Source organism: Lissotriton helveticus, chromosome 8, assembly GCF_964261635.1.
Source record: "Lissotriton helveticus chromosome 8, aLisHel1.1, whole genome shotgun sequence".
NCBI classification, from domain to species: Eukaryota; Metazoa; Chordata; class Amphibia; order Caudata; family Salamandridae; genus Lissotriton; species Lissotriton helveticus.
The window spans coordinates 904,267,355-904,290,992 of record NC_136069.1 but is presented as its reverse complement, the minus strand read 5'-3'; the positions used below and the strand labels follow the sequence as shown (position 1 = coordinate 904,290,992).

Here is a 23,638-nt window from a genome sequence, read left to right as displayed (position 1 = left end):
TAAGGGCCTGTATGTGCGCCACATGGCACCTTTACAAATGCCAAAAAGTGCATTTGTGAAAGAAATCGCAAATTACCACCCACTTCAAGTTGGTGGTGATTTGCGATTTCTTAATGAGAAATCGCACAACTTGGGTGCTTCAAACATAGCATTTAAGGAATCGCAATTTGCGATTCCTTAAATGCTGATGCAAAATTAAGGAATCGCAAATTTTGCGATTCCTTAATTTAGCGATGCGAATTTCATCATACATCGCATTTTCTGTTTTTTTAGTCGCAAACGCTGCTTTTTTGCGAATCACATTGTTTGCGACAAAAAAAGGATGATACATATGCCCCCTAGAGTAGACAGGTGTAGAGTTCTGTGGCATAGAGTAGCTCTATGAAGAGTAGAGTGGCGTAGATTGTAGCAGCACATTGGTGTAGAGTGGTGCAGAGTAGAGCGGCTGAGAGTTCAGTGGCATAGAGTGCAGTGTTGCACAGTAAAGTGTTGTAGATTGTGTATTGGTGTAGAGTGCAGTGCCAACGAGTAGAGTGATGCGGAGTAAAGTAGCATATTGTACAATTGTGCAGAGTAGAATAATGTGGCGTACAGTGTAGTGGTGTAGATTGGTGCAGAGCACAGTGGCGTAGAGTGCAATAGCTTACAGTAGAGTGTTACAAACTAGAGGCTAGTGTCATACCGTGCAATGGCGTACAGTGTATTGGTTTTGAGTAAAGTGGCAGAGTGCATTGATGTAGAGTGCAGTGGCGTAAAGTAGAGTGGTGAAGAGTAGAGTGGGGTGGCGCAAGGTATATTGCAGTGACATGGAGTAGAGTTGAATAGCGCCGAGTGGAATAGAGTAGTGTAGAGTGCAGTGGCATAGAGTAGATTGTTTCAGAGTAGAACGAAGTGGTGTACAGGAAGTGGTGTAGAGTGCAGTGGCATAGGGTAGAGTGCCATATAGTGCAGTGGTGCAGAGTAGATTAGAGTGGATTGATTTAGAATGGAGCATTGCAGAGTAGAGTGGCGTCAATTTCAGTGGCAGAGTGCAGTGTTGCAGAATAGAGTGTTTTAGTTGCATACAGTTCAGTAGTGTAGAGTTTATTGGTTTTGAGTAAAGTGGTGTAGAGTACAGTGGTTAGAGTAGAGTGGCATAGAATGGAGTGCTCCAGTGTAGATTGCCGTGGTGTAGAGTGCAGTGTTGTAGGGTGGAGAGAAGTGGCGTAGAGCGGAGTGAAGTATAGTGCTGTGGTACAGAGTAGATTAGAGTGGCACAGAGTGGATTGACATGGAGTGGAGCAGTACAGAGTAGAATGCAGTGGCATAGAATGGTGTTGTGTGGAATGCAGTGGTGTAGAGTGTTGTGGTGCATAGTAGAGTGGGGTAGAATGCATTGGCAGAGAGTAAAGTAGAGTAGAGAGGTGTAGAGTGCAGTGGCGTACAGTGCATTGTTGTGCAGTAGAATAGAGTGGTACAGTGGCATAGAGTGCAGTGGTGCGGAGAAGAGTGGCATAGAGTTTAGTGGCAGTGAGTATAGTGTTGCAGAGTGGAGTGTTAGAGTTTAGCGATGTAGAGTAGAGTGGCATAGAGTGGTGCAGAGTAAAGTGTCATAGGGTGCAGTGTCGTTGAGTACAGTGGTGCAGAGTAGACTAGAGTGACAGAGTTCAGTGACGTAGAGTGCGGTGGTGTGGAGTAGTGTTGCAAAGTAGAGTATAGGGTCATACAGTGCAGTGCCGTACAGTGTATTGGTTTTCAGTAAAGTGGTGTTGAGTGGAATAGCGCAGAGTGGAATAGAGTGTAGTGGCATAGAGTAGATTGTTTCAGAGTAGAGTGAAGTGGCATAGAGTGGAGTGCTATAGAGTGCAGTGTAATAGAGTGTAGTGGTGCAAAGTCGATTAGCGTGGATTGGCATAGAGTGCAGTGCCATAGAGTGGAGCGATGTAAAGTAGGGTGGCGTAGTGTAGTGGCATACTGTGCTTTGGCATAGAGTGCAGTAGAGTAGAATGGAGCAGAGTAGAGTGCAGTGGCATAGAGAGCAGTGGTGCAGAGTAGAGTGGCAAATAGTGCAGTGTTGCACTGTAGTGTCGTAGAGTGCAGTGTAGAATGGATGAGAGTGCATTGGTGTAGAGTGGTGTGAAGTAAAGTGGCATAGAGAGTAGTGGCCTAGAGTACAGAGGTGCAGAGTAAAATAGAGCGGCATAGAGTTCAGTGCGTAGAGTAAAATGGTGTTGAGTGCGGTGACAGTGAGGTGGTATAGAGCACACTGGCGTAGAGTATTACATAGTAGAGTATAGTGTTGTACAGTGCAGTGGCTTACAGTGTATTGGTTATGAGCAAAGTGGCAGAGTTCATTGATGTACAGTGCTGTGGTGAAGAGAAGAGTGGGGTGGCTCAGGATATATTGCAGTGCAGTGAAATAGCGCAGAGTGGAATAGAGTAGTGTAGTGGCATAGCGTGGATTGTTTCAGAGTAGAAATAATTGGTGTAGAGTGAAGTGGCGTAGAGGGCAGTGTTGAAGAGCGTAGTGGTGCAGAGTAGAGTGCAGTGATGCAAAGTGAAGTGGCATAGAGTAGTAGCGTACAGTGCATTGGTGTACAGTGTGGTAGAGTGGGGCAGAGTAGCGTGGTGTACATTTTTGTAGTGGAAAGTGCAGAGTTGTAGAGTGACATAGAGTGCGTTTAAGTGCATGGTAGAGTGCAGTGGCGTAAAGTGGAGTGATGCAGAGTAGTGTGGCATACAGTGTAGTAGTGCAGAGTAGAATGCAGTGGCAGAGAGTGGAGTGTTGTAGATGGTACAGCGCAGTGGTGTACAGAAGAGTGGCGAAGAGTGCTTTGGTGTGGAGTGCAGTGGTGTAGAGTGGCGTAGAGTACAGTCGTGCAGAGTACAACAGAGTGGCATAGATTGCAGTGACCTAGAGTACAATAGAGTGTTGTAGAGTACAGTGGCATAGGTGCAGTGGTGCAGAGTAGATTGGCATTAAGTGCCTTGGTTTTGAGTAAAGTGGTGTAGAGTGCAGTGGTTACAGTTGAGTGCAGTGGCATAGAGTGGTACATATCAGAGTAGCCCAGATGCGCACAGCAGTGGTGCAAAGTGCAGTGTCATAGAGTACATTGTTTCATAGTAGAGTGAAGTGCCCTAGGGTAGGGTGGAGTGCAGTGATGTAGAGTAGAAAGGTGTAGAGTGAAGTTGCGTAGAGCGGAGTGGTGCAGAGTAGTGTGGAATGGGATAAAGTGGAGTATTCATGGTGTGGTAGCACACTGCTATTACAGACAACACATCTTCAATTGAAATGGCCATTACATTTGCACAGCCATTCAGTCTTGCTGATAAAAACAATACAGCGCCCAAACAATAATGTGTTGAAATGTCATCACCTAGTGTATTAATTTGTTTTGATTATTTTCAAATATTTGTTTGCACCTCACTTCATAATTACCCCAGATATTGTCTGGAAATCTGCTGATAGGGCTTTGTACTTTAGATATAGGGTCAGGGCTCTTCCAGTGCGCGCCTTAATTGCTCGCTGGAAACCCCGTCCCAAACAACACCTTTTTGCCCCATCTGCCAAACTAGAATGGAATCTGTGGCCCATATCCTATTTGCCTGCCTGGCATATGTGCAGCCGAGGAAAAGGTGGCTCAAACCTATATGTCGATTGTTGGGCACTAGGCAATCTAATGAGGCACTCCGCATTTTAATGTCAGACACACGGACATTGTACGTCTGTGGTCTTTCAAAGTTTTTATCATGGGCATGGTTCATTAGAGCAAAAAGGCTTATAAAAAGTGTTTCATTTGTATCTTAAAAGAACTTGGTTAAATCACGATTTTTAATCTTAATTGTGGTCTTATCTTTTATTGTTCTTAAATTTAAAATTTGGTGTAAATGGACTATCAAATTTTTCTTAATGTGCAAATGTGTTAAAATGTGATGCTTTTATGATATGTTTTTATCGAAATAAAGCCTATACTACTAATTACCCCAGTAGCCAGCATGGTTGTCACATAAATCCTCTCACTTTGAAGTCAGAGAAAGAAAAGTAAACACCAAGCTCCCTAGGAAGACAGAGTGTGACAACATTTAACCTCTGTCTTTGAAGGAACAGCAAATGTAACACGAGAAGAACAAGATTTAAAGGCTTGTTTACAGAGCAGGATCACTTGGAAGGATACAGTAATTAAGGTATGGGCCACAGAAGGGACGAACTCAAGCTGGACAGCCTAAAACAAATAAAGCCAGCACATAGAAGACAAGTAAATGTTTTTCGAATGTCCACAACATGATGTAAGCAAATCAGACAGCTGCATTCCGAATATCCCCAAGATGCTTTTAGCAAACCAGACAGCTGTGCTCTCTGGCAGGCTTCGACCAAAAATGCATTCTGTTTTTGTCATTGTCTGTTTGTGCTGCTGCACCTTTGACAACAACGGATGCAAGACTAAAATGGCGAAATAGAATAACCCCACGTCATGCACAACGTTTACATTCTTCAAAGATAACCAGTCCACTTTCTGTAGGTAGTACATTAAAATAGGCTGTGAATGATTCCAGTAGGGCACGCATTGATAAACCAAGCCTAGACTCGCTGCAACAATGAGAAAGCGTGTTGTTTTGCACTGAATGCATAAAAGATGCATCAACGTCGCTTGTTGGGTTATAGCGACTTTTCCTTTTGATCTTACTAAAGTCCCTTTGCTCCCCTCTTCTATCTGTGTTCGGTTCTGTTGTAAATCTGGCTTTGAATTTCGTCTCAAATCTGCCTTTCCTTTCTCTGTTTCCCGTTGTTAATTCAGCAAGCAATTTATCGAGGATGCAATTAAGTTTTTTACGTGTGTCATTCATTATTGACCTTTTTTGACCCCCTCATGCAAATAGCTGGGCCCCGTCTGTTACATCCTCGGGGGCAAATGCATTTTAAGAGCGACTCTTCAGCCTCCTCTGCGTGGCTCTGATTAAACTTTAATGTGTGTTTGGTCGGATCTCGGCATCTTCTGTTCTTTTATTTCTGTTGGGACGGGATTTGAATCCAGTCGGATTCCAGATCAGGCGGGTAATTATTGAACCCGATCTGGTCCCACAACACCACAGGCCAGTCCCAGTGAAATGTGCTGTAAACTAGTACCATTTGTAAACACCAGGACATATCGGGCCCTGGCCTTCACCCTGCATGCGGTGAGGGAAAGGGCCAGGCTCTTATTTTGAGTTCCAATTGACCTCATTACAAATTCCTCAGCACCCCTTCATCCTGGGCGGGACCTTACTGGAACCTGGAACGTTGGCGCCGAGACCACCGAGAAAAAAAAACACAGCTTTTAACTCCACAAGTGAGAGGATGTGGCCTAGCGCCCAGAGCTGCCGACTTTAGAGCTTGGAAACCAGGTACGAGTTTCGGTGTCCGCTCAACATCATTTGATTCCAGGCAAATTACGTAATCTCCCCATGCCTACCCCCCAAAAAATGAAGGCGTCCTTGAGTAATGTAACTGGTGCTCATGTAAAGCGCTCCAATCCCTTCGGGTGGAGTTCGCGCTATTTAAAACTGCACCATAAAAAGGTCTTTAAAAATAAGCTATATTAGGTGGCAGGTCTATATGTATGAGATAGCATGCACTATAAGAATTCAAGATGTATGCAACCATTTTAGCATTTTTAGAATAACAAAAGATTAAGAAAAAACGGAAAGGTTCTAATGTATGCCTTGCAGTTTCCATACAGCTCCTTGGTGTTGGTTTCATAAGTCACTAAATTGTTTTACAAGGACTAGAACGTTTAATATGCACATAAAGCTCGTATCTCTGCAACAGCAGCAGCGTCCTACTGAGCTATCTTGAATTGAATTCAAATATGTGGCCTCCATGTTACATTCGTTACTTTGCAGCGGGCACATTGACATGATATGCCATTTCATGACGAGTCAACACTGCACTCAATTCAATTCAAAACTTCTTTATTCGACTGAAGAAAAAATCAGTCATAAAAGTACATAAAAAAAGAAAGATAACACATATATGAACGATTCATCATTTAAAAACAGTTAGATATAAGACAATAGATTGCGATGTACCATATCACTACTCATCCAAATGTGGCAGTGCGATTCATTAAGACACTAATTAACCTTCCATACTTTTCCTGAATCTCAGGGCTGTTTTTAAAAAATTGATTACATATAAAGTGCTTTCACAGTGCATCATTTTAAGATAAATTAGTGCAGGCCTTATTTGCACTCAAATCTATCCAGTAAGAACATTAACTACCAGAGTTACCTTACCACCATTATATCCTAGAACTTCCTGGGGACACACAGATCTCTGCAGCAGGTGCCTTAGTCGCATGAGATAAACCAGAACAAAGTTGCTACCACATATGTTCTTTTTTGTTAATTACTCTGGTGGAAGAATTGAAGAAAAAATAAGTGCACTGTCAGAGTAAGCGCCTTATGGCTGCTCCTATTCTGTTGCCAGCCCTTCACGGGCAGTGCTTAATTTGTAAAAGAGTGCCAGTGACCAAGCTCTGATCAGAAGATCTCGCCAGTGCAATTAAACATTGGTGCGCCAAATACCAAGGCTGGTAGCCTGAAATCCACCCCGTGCCTCTTTAATCCACTACCAAACACACCTGCCCTTTCATTTTACTCTAGCAGTTCCCTGCATTCTCCGTTTGCGGCGGTTTTGCCGTCTTTTTCTTCCTACGCCTTCTGAACTTTGGGGCTTATTTACAAGATCCTTTCTTGTAAATCCAAGTACCTCACTTTTCCCCATATTAAAAGTGAGGCACTCGCGGCGCAAAGCTTGAAAGCCCCTTTGTGGTCCTGCGCCCGGTAAGTATCTGATGTGGAAACATAAGGGGTGGTCCCCAAAACTAAGTGCGGGTGGTCCCCGCCGGAAAACACAGCTCAAATTATGCAAGATGTCACCTAAATTTATAGCATCGGAGCGTATTTTCCCCATTCCAAGGACTGATGGTCGCTACCTGGATGATATACTTTCTTGTACCAAGAATAAACGACTTTTATTTTATCTTAAAAGGACACAGCCAAACTCACTGAAGATATATATTGTATCAATAACCGTAGGACAAAAATATGATTTGTCGTTATACAACTGTACGTTCAAGCTTTACTATCAATCAATTATAGTTGCAAATATCTTTACCAAATTTGTTTTGTCCTTTAAGGAAAGGACGTCGATGCATTCAGTTATGCCACTAAATGATTAAAAAAAAAAAATATCCATATGAAACATGCGTACACGCGCACATACGGGTTGCTTTAGTGGGATTGTATTGCATTGTATTTATCAGAACTTGTAAATTAATACATTTATAAAGTGATTCCATCCCATAACTAGGCTGTGGCGAACGTGGTTTATAAAATGACTGTCCAGCTTTTTCGTCCTGTCATAGGCGAGAGTCTTGTATTTTGTTATTTGGGCACAAATATCTTTTTTTTCCCCCGAAGAGATCGTTTTCGGTCTTCTGTTTGGAGAAACCCTAGCTGCGCCCAGTTCACTGGGAGTTAATGATTTTAAAGGGAGAGGCCCCGCCCAGATCTGACCGTGCGACAGATGGGGAAAGCCTTTAAAGAGCGCGGTCCACGCAGCAGCATCACAGGACACGCGCAGGGAGTGGTCGGACGAGGAGCATCTCTTGCATCCCGAGCCCAGCAAGCAGCTGCCCGGAAATCACTGGAGACCCCCGTATCCCAGCAGGTACAGCGAGCTCCGCCTATAATAACAAGAATAGCCACTATATTTGTGCTAGTCTATTGGTTCGTTAACTGTTGTCACTATATTTCTAAGTTATGTTATGTGTATTTAGGGCACAAGTCTGGGGTACACTGCGGTGTCTACCCGCTATTTTCACTGAGTGGACACATCCACCCTACCCAGAACTTGGGCTCCATTAATAAATGTGCTGAACTCGTCCCCGTGTAATTTTCAAACAGCAGGACACATTCAGCTCGTCTGCTTTCCATCAGCAACAACGTGCAGGCGGGGAGGGGCTCTCTTCTTTCAGACTCCAGCTGGGCCCATAACAAAGGACGAATTTGAGGGGTCATCAGGCCTCCTTTTGTTCGAGTCTCCAGGCTGGGACTGGGAGTGGTCAGGAGCCTCGCACCTCACAAATGCAGCTGAGGGGAAACAAAGGTTCACCTTGTTAACTCTTCACTCCTACTTAAGAGAGGCAGCTTTTCACTTTGTTCAGTTCCTGTTTAGTAGATATGCATGCATTGTAAGAATGTCAGATGTGGTTATCTTTCCCAGTATTTATGCATTTATTTAGCGCTTATAACCCCTGAGGAGAAATTTAAATACCACTGTTTTTGTGTAGCCCTACTCATCCTAACGCAGGGTATCAGAGTGCTTCATTTCACACGTACATGTTATATATACAGTATATCCTATGTTTGTAAATCAATGTACAGAATGTCTTACACATGCCAGTGAGGGTTACAAGATGTAGAAGTCACATATCATCCACCATAGCTCACTGTGCTATATTAGAAGATTTACAATCCAACTTCAAGTAACATAAGGATCTCTGTGTTTGAAGAAGTAACCCACTTACCTATCTATAGAAATTCAAATCTGTCATTTGCATGTTACATGATGTACTTTGCGGGAGACACATTAACCCGCTATGCCATTTTGAGTCAAAACTGAGGCTAGACAAAACAGATCTTTCCAGCAAGTGCATTAACCTTGCATTTACAGGGAACACGGAAATCTCTGCAGCAGGTGCCTTAACCCCATAAGATATTTTAAAGTGCAGTCTTTGAAACCAACTAAGCAGAACATATTTACTGCTAATTTTCTCTTTGTTGCCACTTTATTAGTGGCAGAGTATAAAAACAAAATGTGTAAGTTGAGGCCCAGATTTTGTATCAGGGTTGAGTCACTGATATTGCACGACCCTGGTGAATAATCTATTTTGGGATTTACAGTACCACACAAATCCAGTTTGTATGGGTTTGTAAAAATAAAAAAACACAAAACAACGAACACAAGGCAGCACATTGCCCTGCCTCACGTTACCTTACGTCAAGTAGGCATTACATGGGTAGTGCTAGGGCATTCCTGTGCATCCATCTATGTATTTTGGCGCAAACCCATATTTACAAAGACTTGTAATCATAGGTTTGCACATGAGTCTACCTGAGGCTGACTTAACAAGGAGAAATCTATACATTTCTCCTCGTTATTTCTTCTTTAAATGAATGCTGCATTCTGCAGCACACATACAAAGAGAAAATTGCCTCATAGGGTAGTTTTTGGTGTGGCTTTTGGGGAAACCCCCCTCAAAAAAAATATGCACACCAGCTCATTGCGCTTCCTTGTGTTACCATGTACCAGGTAGGTTTTACATGAGAGGTATATTGGTGTTCCCGTACATCCATTGTTGTATTTTGAATGCAAATAATATACGCAGTCTTCTAAAGGCAGGCACACTAACTTTCCTTTGATCAGCTCTTAAGTTCAAATCCCATGTAAAAGGATCAAGGTTGTTCCCTGTTTATGTGAGGCGGTATTTCAGCTAGGGCCTGCTAGGGAGTTCAAGTCTTAGAAGTTCCATGATGGTTGTGAGAAAGTCAAAGTGCCTCCACGCTGTAGTGTGTCAGTCAGAGCAAGCCCAGTATCGGTGGCCCTGTATTCAGTCTTACCCACTCTTGCTGGAGGGTCGAAGTGCCCTGTCACGCGTCTGCGGCCTGGTGGCGAGCAGAAGACGTGATGCTACGGTAGAGGCGTTGGTTAGTTAAATCGTTGCACCTCTCAGAGAGTAAAAGTTTGCTTCTCCTTCAAAGCTGCACGCTCCTCCATGACGACTCTCCTCTCACTTTACAGTGGCCCCCCTCCTGGCATTTGGGCTTTGTGACCGTGCACACAGGAAAACGTCTCCTTCAGATCACAGGATTGCACAGTGTGATGGCCCTCTTCTCGATAGAGCAATGTACCAGGTCAACAGCCCTCAATCATCACCATGGCCCCCACCTAGCATACAAAGGTCAGGGGCATCCCACAGGTGTTCTGCTTTCACTTAATGCAATTCAGCCACTGAATAGACATCTCTTCATTTCTCCTTTTCACATCAGAGGTCAATATTTTGTCTTTCAATCTTGGTGCATGAGGTTAGAGTATGGCTGGCAGGTAGAAGCCACATGCAAGTCATGCCAAATGCATTATATGTGTGGCTTAGATTCTTACGATATTCCAAGCAGGAGTGAGTGAGAAGTGATACAGAGTTGGCCCACCTACCCAAACATCTAAACATTCAGAAACAATAGGAGGGTGCCCCTACCATGCTTAGCCTATCCCTCCACACCAGCCCAAGGGGATCACCCTATGGTGATAAATAGATTCTTACCCACTGGGATTCCAAATGGCATGCTTCATCATAGAGTCCACGTCCTGATACCTTATGTATCTGGGTGGGCTCAACCTTAGTTGCCAAGGAAGCTCTATGGTTATTGGGTGGGATCCTAGATTTAAAATAATATAGGGTGTCTGAGGTTTAATTTTATTTTCAAAGGGTGGGGATGCACTAAGGAAATTAGTATCCTTGGAAACCCTGGATCAGCATGTTTCAGCCAGCACACCAATGCCTCACTGGGCTAGTTGGCTTTCATCAGGACCTCACAAGGATCCCATTAGTATCCTATTTGTTTGCGTTCAGTTGTGAAACTTCCATTCACCATACTCATACATGCCATACATACCAACCCAGTTGGTCGCTATGTTAGCGTTTCTTTAGTGTGTCCTACTTAGAGCTTCATGAGGGAAGGGAGACAGGTGTACCTTGCAGTGAAACTTATCTTTCCCCACATCCTAGATTCTTATTATACATGGTGCACTTCATTTCAACCATTAGATGAACATATGTTTATTTCTCCTGTTTGACATCAGTTGTTAATGCTTTGTCTCTAATTCTTGACAAATTAGGTTGATGCGTGGGTGGCGGGCAGATGCTGCAACTGTGCACTTTTCACTTGAAATAAGGACTGCCTTACATAATCCTACTTACTCCTCAATGACCCAAATATTTCAATTTTGTGCAGAAGTATCTAAATTTGTCAACCACAACTAAAAATGATTTCAAAACGTTTGAAAGTGTGTGCTTTATTTACCAGTTCCAATCACTAAATGTCGAAGAGCTGTTTTCCTTGAAAGGAAGACAAGTTGCATGTTTGTAACTTTGGAAATTCGAGAGCGCTGGATATGGCTGGGTTAAATTTTGCCAGATTGTTACCGTGACGTGGTATGGGTGATTTTGTTTTTTGCCCTTCTCACACCTACTTACTGCAGCGATGTTGTAAAGTTTGCAATGTTCTGTATTAAAACACAATAATACAGGTTCACTTTGTTGTTATGAAGCTCTTAGATCTGGGAGACAGATGTAATTCACAGTTCTGCTGTCTATGAAATGAAATATCATGTGTGCTTAGCTAGGGCTGGCTCCTTCAGGATGAGGTTTCAGTGAATAGGCGAGCCCACAGGTTAGTGTTAATAAAAACAAGTAGGTCAAGTAGGCCGTCTCTGGTGCACCATGTTGTCAGTGTAACATGTGTAGAATATGTGGAGGTCTTATTAGCGAGCAAAGTCTAGTGTAGATTCTGATTACTGGTGATAGTTTGTGGTGTCTCTCGCTGACAGGCTAGCTTGAATCCAGTGGCAAAGTGAGCAACTCACCCACGTTTGGCCATAACCTGCCAAATTAGGGCATACAAAACAAACACAAGGAGATGATCGACGGAGCACTGCAACTTCACCCCCAGTCACAGATCTGGGTTAAATCCATCATCGTTCTTTAGCTCACTTTGCCACCCTAGTTCAGACCCAGCCATATGCAAATCAGTCTTGACCCTGTTCCTCATGGGAGCAGTCCAGCCCAAACTGCCCAACCAGGTCTTCCCTGCACCGGAAACAAGCATCCTGAGACAGGTTTCGGGGTAATACCCCTCATTAGCCAGGGGTGAGTGTCTGAAAACTCCCTGTCTCATACAAACCTAGTTTGCTCCTTTGCATACTGTTGTTTGTATTAATCAAAAATGAGGGTTACTGTTCCTATTGAGACACAACTAGTGTCCCAAGAGAAGGTAAGTGGAGAAATACGTTTCTAGGTTTAATTGTCTCAACATGAGACAATCACAAGTTGTGTCTCTTGTTGCCCTCACACATCCCAGGGGATGTCATGCTTCATCATTGGGCGTTGCTCCTCGTAGGGCCAGTACTGCAATGCCCTACGGATCCCTCGAAAGGTCTCTTTAGCAGAGATCTTTTTATTTCGGTGAATGGTGAGTGAGGGTGTGAGTCTTGAAAGGGGTTGTGAAGGGTGAGTGTGTGAATGAGTATATCAAAACAGGCTAGGGGATACCACTTTTTTTTTAATGTGTTGGTTCCCCTGTTAGAGTAAAAAAAAAACGTAGTTTGTTGTTACTAGTGCGGTAATAATGTACCCTAGTAACTAAAAGGTCGACATGTTTTGCGCCTTGTGGTGGTCAAAACGATCCTTGGTGCTTCGTCAGGACCAAAAATTGTTATTTATAAGTGGTATATTCAAAATAAATAACCCTTATATAACTAAGTGGTGGAGCGGTCCCTCTTTTATTTTGGTGATGGTGGCACCAGCTCGTGGTAACCACAGGTATTCAGACTTATTAATATTGTTCAATAGGCTTCATAAGCTATCGCATCGGAGCCAGCACTGTAACGGGGGTTTATGCCGGGTGCGCATGTCTGCTACACCTACCCTCGGCCATGCGTGCCACAAGACACAAGGTGATATTGTCTCATGTTGAGAAAATTGAGCTTAGAAACGTATTTCTCCACTTACCTTCTCTCGTGACACTATTCTTGTCTCAATATGAACAGTAACCCACATTTTGGATTAATAATATTACATGGAGCATGGGTACTGGACCTCAACTAGTTCCTAGTCCCCCCATCTTTTTTGTTTGATATACTGTTGTTTGTACGCTTACCCCATCTAAGTGATAGGTTGCTGGTCTCCTAAACCTAATTTGCTACTTGTTTTAACTTCAGCGTAGAGAAGGGTGCTCATCTGCATTGACTTCTTAGGTTGCTGCTATAAAATTTCTCTCGCGGTTGCACATGTTCCTTTTTATTTCGTTCTTGTTGTCATTTGTAAGTATGTAGGTGCATTGACCCCTTATATATTTGGATAGCTGCTTTACTACTTTTAGCCTATACACATAATCCCTTTATTGTATAGACTAACAGATCCCGAGGTAAATAAACTCCTTTCCTTCCTAGAATTGGTTGGACTTACCCAACGGGTAGAGGGCTCTACACACAGAGCAGGCCATCTATTAGATCTGGTCTTTATCAATACTGACCATCTAAAATGTGACCCTCCCATCCCTCTCCTCTGGACAGATCATTATCTGATTCCAATTAACATGCAGCAACCAGCCCAGATGACTGCAAATCGCCCCGCTAAACAGACCCATAATCATAATAGGAATTGGAGCCATCTCTCCCTAGAAACACTTAATGAAGCCTTCTCGTCAGATCAGATCATCAATACGAGGGATTTATCCTCAAAGCTTGAGGCTTTTAACACCGCTTTGGAGACTGCCTTGGATGTGGCTATACCAAAAAAGAAAGTAAGCTCCATCCAAAGGAGAGCATCCACCCCCAGGTACACTTTAGAACTTAAAATGGAAAGGGCAAAATGTAGGCGGCTGGAAAGAATCTGGCGCCTAAATAGGAGTGATGGGAATAGACTGGTTTATAGGCAAACCCTAGCAAAATACCATCTGAATTTGAGGGAAGCTAGGCGTCAGTTTATTATTACCCATATTGAAAATGCCAGCAATTCCTCAAAAACCTTGTTTGAGATAGTGCGAGACTTTGTCTCCCCAAAAGTGTGCAGTTAGGACTTGGTAGAGTCGCAGGATTTATGTAATTCTTTATCATCTTTTTTCCATAATAAGATCTCTAAAATCTATGAGAACTTCCCCCCACTAGATCCGTGTTATTCACCTCTCTCTGACCCACTGAATAAGCAAAATGAGAGTGCTACTTGCTCCCTCACTAATTTTGCTTTGATAACAACCGAGGAGGTAATACAAGGCTTGATGACGGCCAAATCAGGGTCACCTTTAGATTTGTGTCCGCCAAAAGTAATGGCATTACTAACAACTTGTTGCTCTTCTAGCATTAGAGATATATTTAATGCCTCAATCCAGACTGGTATTATTCCTGCCACCTGGAAGGAGGCATTGGTCCGCCCTACCTTAAAAAACCTACAGCTGACCCGGGGATCCTGGGAAACTATCGACCTATTTCCCTACTGCCTCTGCTTAGTAAAATACTGGAAAGGAACATCAATCGCCAACTAAGTACCTATCTAGAGGAAAATCTTCTGCTGGATCAATCTCAGTCCGGGTTTCGGCCAGGGTTTAGCACGGAGACTGCAATCCTAGCAATCACCGATTCGCTCAGACAGACGGTGGATGTGGGTGGGTCAGCAATCCTGATCCTTTTAGATCTCTCCGCAGCCTTTGATACCATCTCACACACTAAGCTAGCGGAGAGATTTGTAGCGTCTGGTATTAAGGGGACAGCGCTCAAGTGGCTTAACCACTTCCTGTTGGAGAGAACGCAAACAGTGATGCTGGGCCCGTACACCTCGGAAAGAAGACATCTAGATAGGGGCGTGCCGCAAGGATCCTGTTTAAGTCCAACTCTTTTTAACTTATACATGTCACCACTGGCCAAGATTGTCGAGCTACTGGGGTTCGAGATCATTTCTTATGCAGATGAATGATACACAGACAGCTTATATTCACCATCGGTACGGACCCAGCACTCAACAAAGAACGGTTTTCTTCCGGGATGCTGGTCATCTCCAACTGGATGACTGCCAACTATCTCCAGTTGAACCCGTAAAAAACGGAAGTGATGCTCATGGGAAAAGCTAGGGAGGTATGGGCAGAAGACTGGTGGCCGGCCCAGTTGGGTACGGCCCCCCTCACCTAAACTGACCGTAAAAAACCTGGGATTAAAACTGGACTGGGCTCTGAACATGAAAGAACATATTGCAACTATGACGAGCTCCTGTTATTATGCTCTCCGACTTTTGAGGAAAATTTTACCCTATGTTCCCATCTCACATCGCAGAACATTAGTCCAGGCACTAGTAATTAGTCGTCTGGACTATGGCAATGCCCTGTTAGCGGAAGTTGGAGAGACTCTACTGACTAAACTCCAGGTAGTACAAAATACAGCAGCCAGAATGATTTTAAACCAACCTGCAGGTTCACCCTCATCTCCTCTACTGAGGGAACTGCACTGGCTGTCTGTAAAGAAAAGATATTTTTTAAAGATCTGCCTCCTGACATATACTGCCATGAATGAAAGAGGGCCACTGTATTTACAGAAAAAACTGCGGAAGTACTCTCCTTGCAGGAACCTTAGATCCAGCTCTCAAGGCCTCTTAGTGATCCCTCGGGTCAGATTAGTCTGAACGGGAGGCAGAGCCTTTTCATTTCTTGCCCCGAAATACTGGAACCAACTCCCTCACGCCATACGAAAAATCACAAATTATAATGTTTTTAGGAAACAACTGAAAACCTTTTTGTTTTAGTAATTTCTGTTTGTTCTTCTGTATTTCTCTTTTTGTGACACTCTGTCTAGCTAGCGCCGTGATTCCCCATGGTGATTTGAGCGCTTTATAAACTTTTAACATAACATATAAACAAGGCCCTCAGGCCCTGTAATCAAAATAACGCCACAATAAATAAAAATGAGATACCTCATTGTATTGAACCCAGAAAGGTGAATGCTGAGTCAGTCGGGCACGACTTGGCCTGGAAGTCACACAGACAAATCTCGCAGTAAATACTCAGCCCGGTTGACCATCTCACTGGCGCAGGGACTGCACCGTTTATTCAATTCTATCTACAGCCCTCTATATAGGAAATACTTCTTAAAGCAGCACTTTTGGTAAAAGCCTAATCAAGTTTGTATTCACTTTCAGTGGCAGCTGGCACTGATCGGAGGGGGTGGGCTGGGGAGGGTGTAAACAAAAAATTAAAAACTTCGCTCCTGTCCACGTCGCAGCGTCCTCCTCGTCGCGTGTCTCTACTCCTTTCCTCGGCCGGCACAGAAAGAATCCAGGAAGCACTCAGGCTACCCTGAGCCAATCACAGCATTGTGATTGGTCTGAGCACTGTGGTTCAGTTCTCAGACAGGGAATGGGGGCCTGGGCATTTTCTCCACACAGGCTGTAATGCAGCCTGGGTGGAGAGCATGCTATGTGCGCATGAATGTTTGGCCAGCCCGAGCCGGGTGAAAATCACTCATCCCCTCCCCTGTTCCTTCAGCAGAGCAGGCCGCTCCACTTCTGGAAGCTGCTGTGCCCAAAACAAGAACAAATAAAATGATAATAACATTGAGATATTATCATTTTATATTTTCTTACACTGCTGAATAGCAGTGGGGTGACGCTCCTTCACCTTAGTAGAGAAGCCACCACTGATAGCAAAGGCAGGAAGGCAAAGGGTTATATTCACAAAGGAATTTTGGTGAAGGTAAATTAGCACTCTGTTACTACTGTTTTATGTGCTCATGCATTCCTCTGTGAATTGTCCCACCCCTTTCCCGTTCCCATTCCCTGACCCCTTTCCTTGTTGTTGCTCCTATCATTCTTCCATGCCAAGTCCGCCTCCTCCCTTTTACCCTCGGCCCCTAGCTGTGGTTTCCCCATGTCATGCCCCTCTGCTCCTCCCTGCTCTTCTCGTCTTCCAGGCATCTCTGCCACCCTCTTCTATTGTTGTTTCGTTCACCCAGTGCCACACCCCTTGCCCAGTCTTTATCACCTGCAATTTTCTTGTTTCCCCACATGCTTCCATCTTTTTCCCCATCCTCTTTTCCTCATCATAGGGCCTCCATCTTGCCATTTCCGTATCACACTCTAACGCTCTATCCTTATTATGATTTGAAAATCCCCTCTCCCCACCACCCAACCCACCAAATGCCTCAGTTTGGTTTGAACCCTGCCCGGAGCACCACTTGCATGTCACCCAGTTGTTAGGATTCAGGTGCCCAATCAAAGCATATAACTGTTACCACACAGTACCCCGCCATATAGCGTTTCATTTCATCTTAGTACACCATGCCACCTGAGCCTTCTTAAGGTCTCATCAGACCATGCTCCACGATCCTAGATTGGTACGAGTTATCATGCTCATGTGCAGATCAAACCCAATGAGCACACTATGTTGAGACAAAGGGCCATATGTATCAACATTCCGTTTTGCGATTCCTAAATAGTGATTTTTAAGGAATCGCTATTTAGAAATAGCAAAATGGTATGTATGTATAAAATCTCTTCTTTTTAGCGATTCCTAAAAATTCCTTAATTGCGAATAGCAAATTGCTAATCGCAATTAAGGAATAATTTCCCGTTCATTTCTATGGGCCAGGAGGCCCATAGGAATGAAGGGGAAATGTGCGATTCGCAATTTGCTAATCGCAAATTGTGAATATTTTCAAGGGTGCAGGGGCGTCCAAAGGACACCCTGTTGCACCCCTGAAAACTGCATGGGTGCACATGTGGCGCACATACATGCCCTAAGGGCATGTATGTGCGTCACATGGCACTTTGAAAAAAGAAAAAATATGCATTTTGAAAGGAATTCGCAACTTACCACCAACTAGAAGTTGGTGGTAATTTGTGATTCCTTAAGGCCAATTTGCTATTTTTTTAAGCTTCTTATATTGCATTTAAGGAATCGCAAAATTTGCGATTCCTTAAATGCAATCGCAAGATAAGGAATCGCATATTTTGCGATTCCTTATTTCTCAAGCAGATTTGCTTGATGCATACCATTAGTCCAAATATCATTCGCAAACGCCGAAATTCTGCGTTGTGAGTTTATGATACACAGTTCCTCAAAAAAAGTTCAAAAAATTACACTTATTAGATAGTACGATGTTAATTATGTAGTGGCTATGACGAAGCAAATTGTAATCAATTTCTCAGTCTTGAAACATGCGTTGGCCAAAAACATTCGAATAACCATTGCTTTAATTTTGAATAAACTACATCGACTTTAAAAGCTGAAGAATAATTCTTTTTGATTTTATACCTCTTGACCTCAACAACCTGTTCTTCTGCATCCAGTCCCTTTACATCTTTCCATGCTTTACAAGGAAAGCAACAATGTACCCTAGCACCCCACCCCACATAATATTACATCACACTACATACCAACACACCCTACTTGATCACCCACAATATGACACAAAACCATTCCCCATCGCATCACGTAATAAACAATACCCCTTCCCACCATAGCTCATCTTACGAAACACCTCAGAGTACAAGGACACTCCCAACATATTGTATGCCACTTCACCACCAACGACCCCACCATGATAAACCACATCACGCCACACCATGACTTGATTGTCTGATTAAGACATGTCCGCTGTGTGGACATCCACTTCTTTAACCGATAGGACGAATAAAGGGAGTGCACGCTGTATTACATTGATGCAATAGTAAATCTTCAAATGTTGCACACAATACATATATTTATTGCTCAAAGATACACAATGGCAGGGCTTAGAAAATTCATCATGTGGAATCAATCCTTTTTTTGTATTGATCACAATACATTTGCCTACAAAGGGCACCAAAACACCATCCATTAAACCCAATTAATTAAAAAAGGAGCAAATTGGCTTAAGGAGGTAATGTATTGACTCCATATTGAACTCATAGAAGTTATTTTTCTCTTCTCGTCATATCTTTTCTCTCTTTTGTTGTAAGTCTTGCCTTTGACATCATCTCACATCTGGCTCCTGTGCCTGTTTTCCTTCTGTAACCTAGCAAGTTAATTACTAAGGAGTCAATTATCTTTTTCCCTGTGTCATCCTTTATTGATTTTTTTTCTCTGCACGCTCTTGCAAACACCATCATAATCATCAGGATTTTTTTCGAAGGTGCTAGATAGCCTCAAGGAATTAAAGCTCCTAAATCCAAAAGGAAGAAAATAAGAAAGAAAAGTCTTAATGCAGAGATGGAATTCATATTATGGAGAGGGACTGGGAGTCAGTTAAAATGTTGTACATGTTTGAAATACGGAAATTCTGATTCTAGTCCATTTGATTTTAGGCATTGTCAGTATCAATTGATCCTTAAACTGAGGATTCCTAATGAGGACAGATGCAGTGAGTCTGTGTTTCAGAAAAAGGCAGAGACATAGATGTCTTTATAAGTGACTGTAAGAGAATTAAATTCAATATTTGCAGGGCACAAGTCGTAAAAAAAGAAGTGGGGGGACGCTGTCACCGGAAGTGACGTCACTACAGGAAGTGACGTCACGAAAGGTGCCGAGCTCCTCGTCCCAGAGAGGCCAAAGAGTGAAGTCCAGCTGTTTGCCAGGGGGGACAGCGTCCCCCCGATAAAATAAGTGGGGGGGCGCCGTCCACCCGCCTGGTACCCCGACTCCAGCCCTGAATATTTGGCTTAATGGGTAGCCACTGAAGCGTACACTTGCTGAGGATTATTTGTTTACTTCTTGAAGTAAAGGGAACACTTTCACAACTGATTTTTGCAAAATGTGATTTGTTTTTTAAATATTCTAATAGAGGAGCTATTAGTCTTTCGAATCATACTTTGCAGAGCAAGAAAAAGTGCCCCAATACAGTATTAGCAAGTTGTGTAACTACAACAGAAGTTTGTAAGGTCTTTGGTGAACAGCACGTACGATGTTATAATGCAAATAAGGCTTATTTGGAGGTGTCAGGGCGATCAAATTGGGCACAATGCCGAGTCTATCTTCAAACGTTTGATTTCCTCACCACAGAGAAGGTGAGTTTTTGGACTAGTTTCAAATTGTAGTAGGGAAGGAAGATCTAAGAGGTCGGGTGTGGGGACAATACAGTGCCTCAGGGGCAAGGGGTGGAAAAATCACAGGGGGACAAGGAGGTGGGGTAAGTGTGAGGGCTTAGTGATGAGATGGAAGCAAGGGGAATGTGGAGGTCATGATAGCAATAGATGGGAAAGAGTTTCCTGCAAGTAAGAGGGCAGCAAGTCGTTGGATTGCTTTGAACATCAAAATGAAAGTCTTGTATTGATGTCTGTTGTTGCCATGACCCAGTCAGCCTTACACTGAAAGGGAGGAAGTGGACTGTGGTAAGGTACATCGAAGAAGACGTTACAATTTTGTCTATAGAAGGGAAAACATATTTTGAAAATACTACAGAAGTCATAGGGTTCCAAACACACTCTGTCTCCTCCACTCTCTCTTTCTAAAAAAACAAAGGTTAAAGTAACTTTACAGTTAGGTGAAGTGTTCAGTAACAATGTTAACATTTTAAACTCTCTGACTCTCACCCTCTGAATCGCAAAATATCTTTGTTATTTTTGGAAGATTAAGTACTGCAAGCATCCTATGACCGTCTGTGTATGGTTATGTTAACATTGGTAAAAGCAGTTAATGTGCTTACAGTCTCTTTAGCAAGACAATCTAATCTATATTTGGCAAATGAGAATCTATTTTAAGTGATTCAATGGTGGGTATAGTCATGTAATCTTAGACCCCGCCCAAAACTCTCACTGACTAAGACGGACCCCTACAGACCAAATTATATCCTACCACAATACCAAACCATGAAGGTCAATTAGGGGGTCTCATCTGAGACTCCTAGGCAACCTATTGCGACCCTCGTTTGCGAGGCCAGAAAACACCAATAACATTATTGGCCTATAAAAACAGGGGTAGGAGCCCTTGAACACACGTTCTGATATCAAGTCCAATGTAAATCAAGATCCTAGGATTTGGTAATATCACATACCCAATCTTCATTGCTTTCTGACCACTGCCAACTCATGCTTCTTTGCTCAGGCGTCTTCCCATGGGCATGCTCACCCCATTTTGTGACATGCCAGTTTCCTCTCTATCTATACGAATTAAGTGCAAAACAAAAACCAAACACAAGTTACGGTCCATACATTATGCACACACATACCTTGATAACTCTGTATAATGGCTGTAATCCAAAATAAAATAAAATTACCTCTGAGTCTAAATTTTACAAGTAACCCACTCCACCAGTCTGTGTCTATTGACTCATACCTCATAATTATATAACAATCCCTTGTCTGTTCCAAACAATAATTCAGTTTCAGTGTTATCAGCACACAACTATAAAATGTTATAGTTCTGTTTAATAAGGATCCAAGATAAACTATTTCCCAATAAGTGTGCTAACATATTACACAATAATTGTAAGGTAATTTAATTTTATTTCGGAATGCAGCCAGTATGCAGAAAGAGTGTGTGTGTACATTATATGGACCGTAACATGGGAGGTATTTTATTTTATTTGGAACAGGAGTGTAGGGTACAGCCTTTGCGTGGCTAAGATCTTCCCTGTATAATTGTACCTTTCAGGTACATTCACATCAATACAGGTCTAAATCCCATCTTCTATCGTTGTGGGTGCCTCAGGGCTCCATCCTGATTCCACTCCTGTTCAATCTATATGTCAGGCCTCTTGCCGATATCATGGATGTCCATGAGCTTACACTTTTATCATATGCCGATGACAGGCAAATTGTGGTATCTTTATCAACCAAGGATAACCCAAATGTGGAAGCCCTTAGCACCTGTCTTTCCCAAGTTTCAGCCTGGATGAACATCAACTCACTGAAACTTAATGGGGACAAAACAGAGGTTTTGCTACTAGGAAATCGCCCTATCTTTGGCCATCTACTTTGGGCTTGACCACCTTCCAGTGCAGGTGGTAAAAAGTCTGGGAGCATGGTTAGATGATAAGGTGCCCATGAGTCACCAGATAAGGTAGCAGGCGCATATTTCTGAACTCTTAAGTAGCAGAAGAAAATCGTGGCATGTTTACTGGTCTCAGCCCAACAAACAGTAGTTCAATCGCTTGTGATGTCCAGAATCAACCACGGAAATGTGTTATATCTGGGTGTGGCTAAATCTCTGCTCAAGTGGCTTCAAATTGTTCAAAATATGGCAGCCCATATGCTTCTTTGTCTACCCACGCTTACCTCTACAGCCAGTTTGATTTGCACTCTGCACTGGCTGCCTATTGAGCAGCTGGTCCAATTTAAGACCTAATGCTTCATGTACAAGTGCCTTGCTAGACTTGATGTCTAAATACATTCCAAACCGTGCTTTGTGTTCAAGCCATCTAGACCTGGCAATTACGCCTAGGATCAGGAAGTCCCGTCATGGCGGCCAGTCATTTTGCGTATTGCGGCCCTAAATTGTGGAATGATTTTTGTTAGAAACAGTGTTTGCTTCTATTGTCTTATGTTGAATGGAGATATTGTTTTTGTTCTAGCCCCGAGACAGTCATGGGGCAAGTCACCTGAGTGAGTGAGTGAGTGAATGAGTGAACGAACTGAGCTTGTAAAGCGCCTGGTTACACTAACCAGTGTGTCCCCGCGCTAAAGAAACCTGAGTGACCAAACATGTGTTGGTAGTGGGCAGAGATGCAATAACGTTTGGATATGTGATATTAAAGAATCCTAGGACCTTGATTGGACTTTATATCACATTGTGTTCTCAAGGACTGTTGTCAAATTATTGGCCTTGCCTCATCTCTGATAATTGTAATATATATGGACAATAATAATAATTATTCATGTGTACTGGCCGGCAGTGTTGTCATTCCCTTTGCCTTAAAATTTGTAGTCGGGTCATTACCACGTGACAGCTTTTAATGGAGTCACTTCAGGCACAGGAAGTGGTGGATCACCTTTTTCTTCCTCTGCATATTTGCAGATAGTGAGTCCACATCGCGTGGCCTGCTGCATTCACCCCTGGCTCAGAATCAGTGATTTGCAGTACCAGTGCTACTTTCCCTTGAGATAGTATGGACGGTGTCAACAATGACGTTGAAGTAGCGTGATCTATGCCCTTGCCACAACCAGACTCTGCAGCCGGGTTCATGAACCCCTCTGACATCCAGTCCCCAAGGTCTGTGCCACACTGCTAATGCACATGCAGGTAGGCCAGGTCTGGAAAGCTCATAAGATAAGTAAATATAACGTTATATTTTATTTTGTTACTGTAGAAAGTCTTAACAGGTCACTGATGCCCAGCCCCACAGTTTGGCAGCAAGAGTGAATTGAAGGAAAATGATTGCAAAAAGTAATTGTGTTGAAACTTCTGTGAAAAGCATCTGCTTTCAAAATGGATATCTAAGCATACACTTTCGCCTACACATAACACGTCTGCCTCTGCTCGTGATCAGAGAGGCAGGCTGTGAAATAAGAAATCATTTGTGCTGTTTGATGGTTATGAAGTTCCTGTGCCCTTCTAGCAAGGATTTACATCCTTATCATGTCATATTTTGCTATCTACAGCTTAATAGTAACCGTCATAATAACTTTTGAGGTAATTAATGTCAATTATGCAGTCCTTCTTCACACTTTACATGTTTCAGTTCACGTTGCATTCCCTAAAAGTATTAGCTTTTTTCAGATTAAATGTTTTCTGAAAGTTTTGTCATGCAACATATGGCTTTTGTGTTGTCCACACTTTGAATTGTGGTACCTTTACATGTTTTTGCAAACTGAAGGCAATGTATGTCCTAGTGCCTGTCATTGAATCATAAAGGTGCTGTGATCATTTGCCCATCCAATCTTTG

General features: G+C 43.0%; 1 protein-coding gene across 1 annotated transcript in view; it reads left to right on the top strand.

Moving 5' to 3' along the window:
* Positions 1-7,500: 7,500 nt before the first annotated feature.
* Positions 7,501-23,638, top strand: part of TAGLN3 (transgelin 3) — a 126,010-nt gene continuing 109,872 nt past the window's right edge. The window contains 1 exon segment of the mRNA XM_078657707.1: positions 7,501-7,690. Within this exon segment, the coding sequence (XP_078513833.1) occupies positions 7,501-7,690 (190 nt within the window).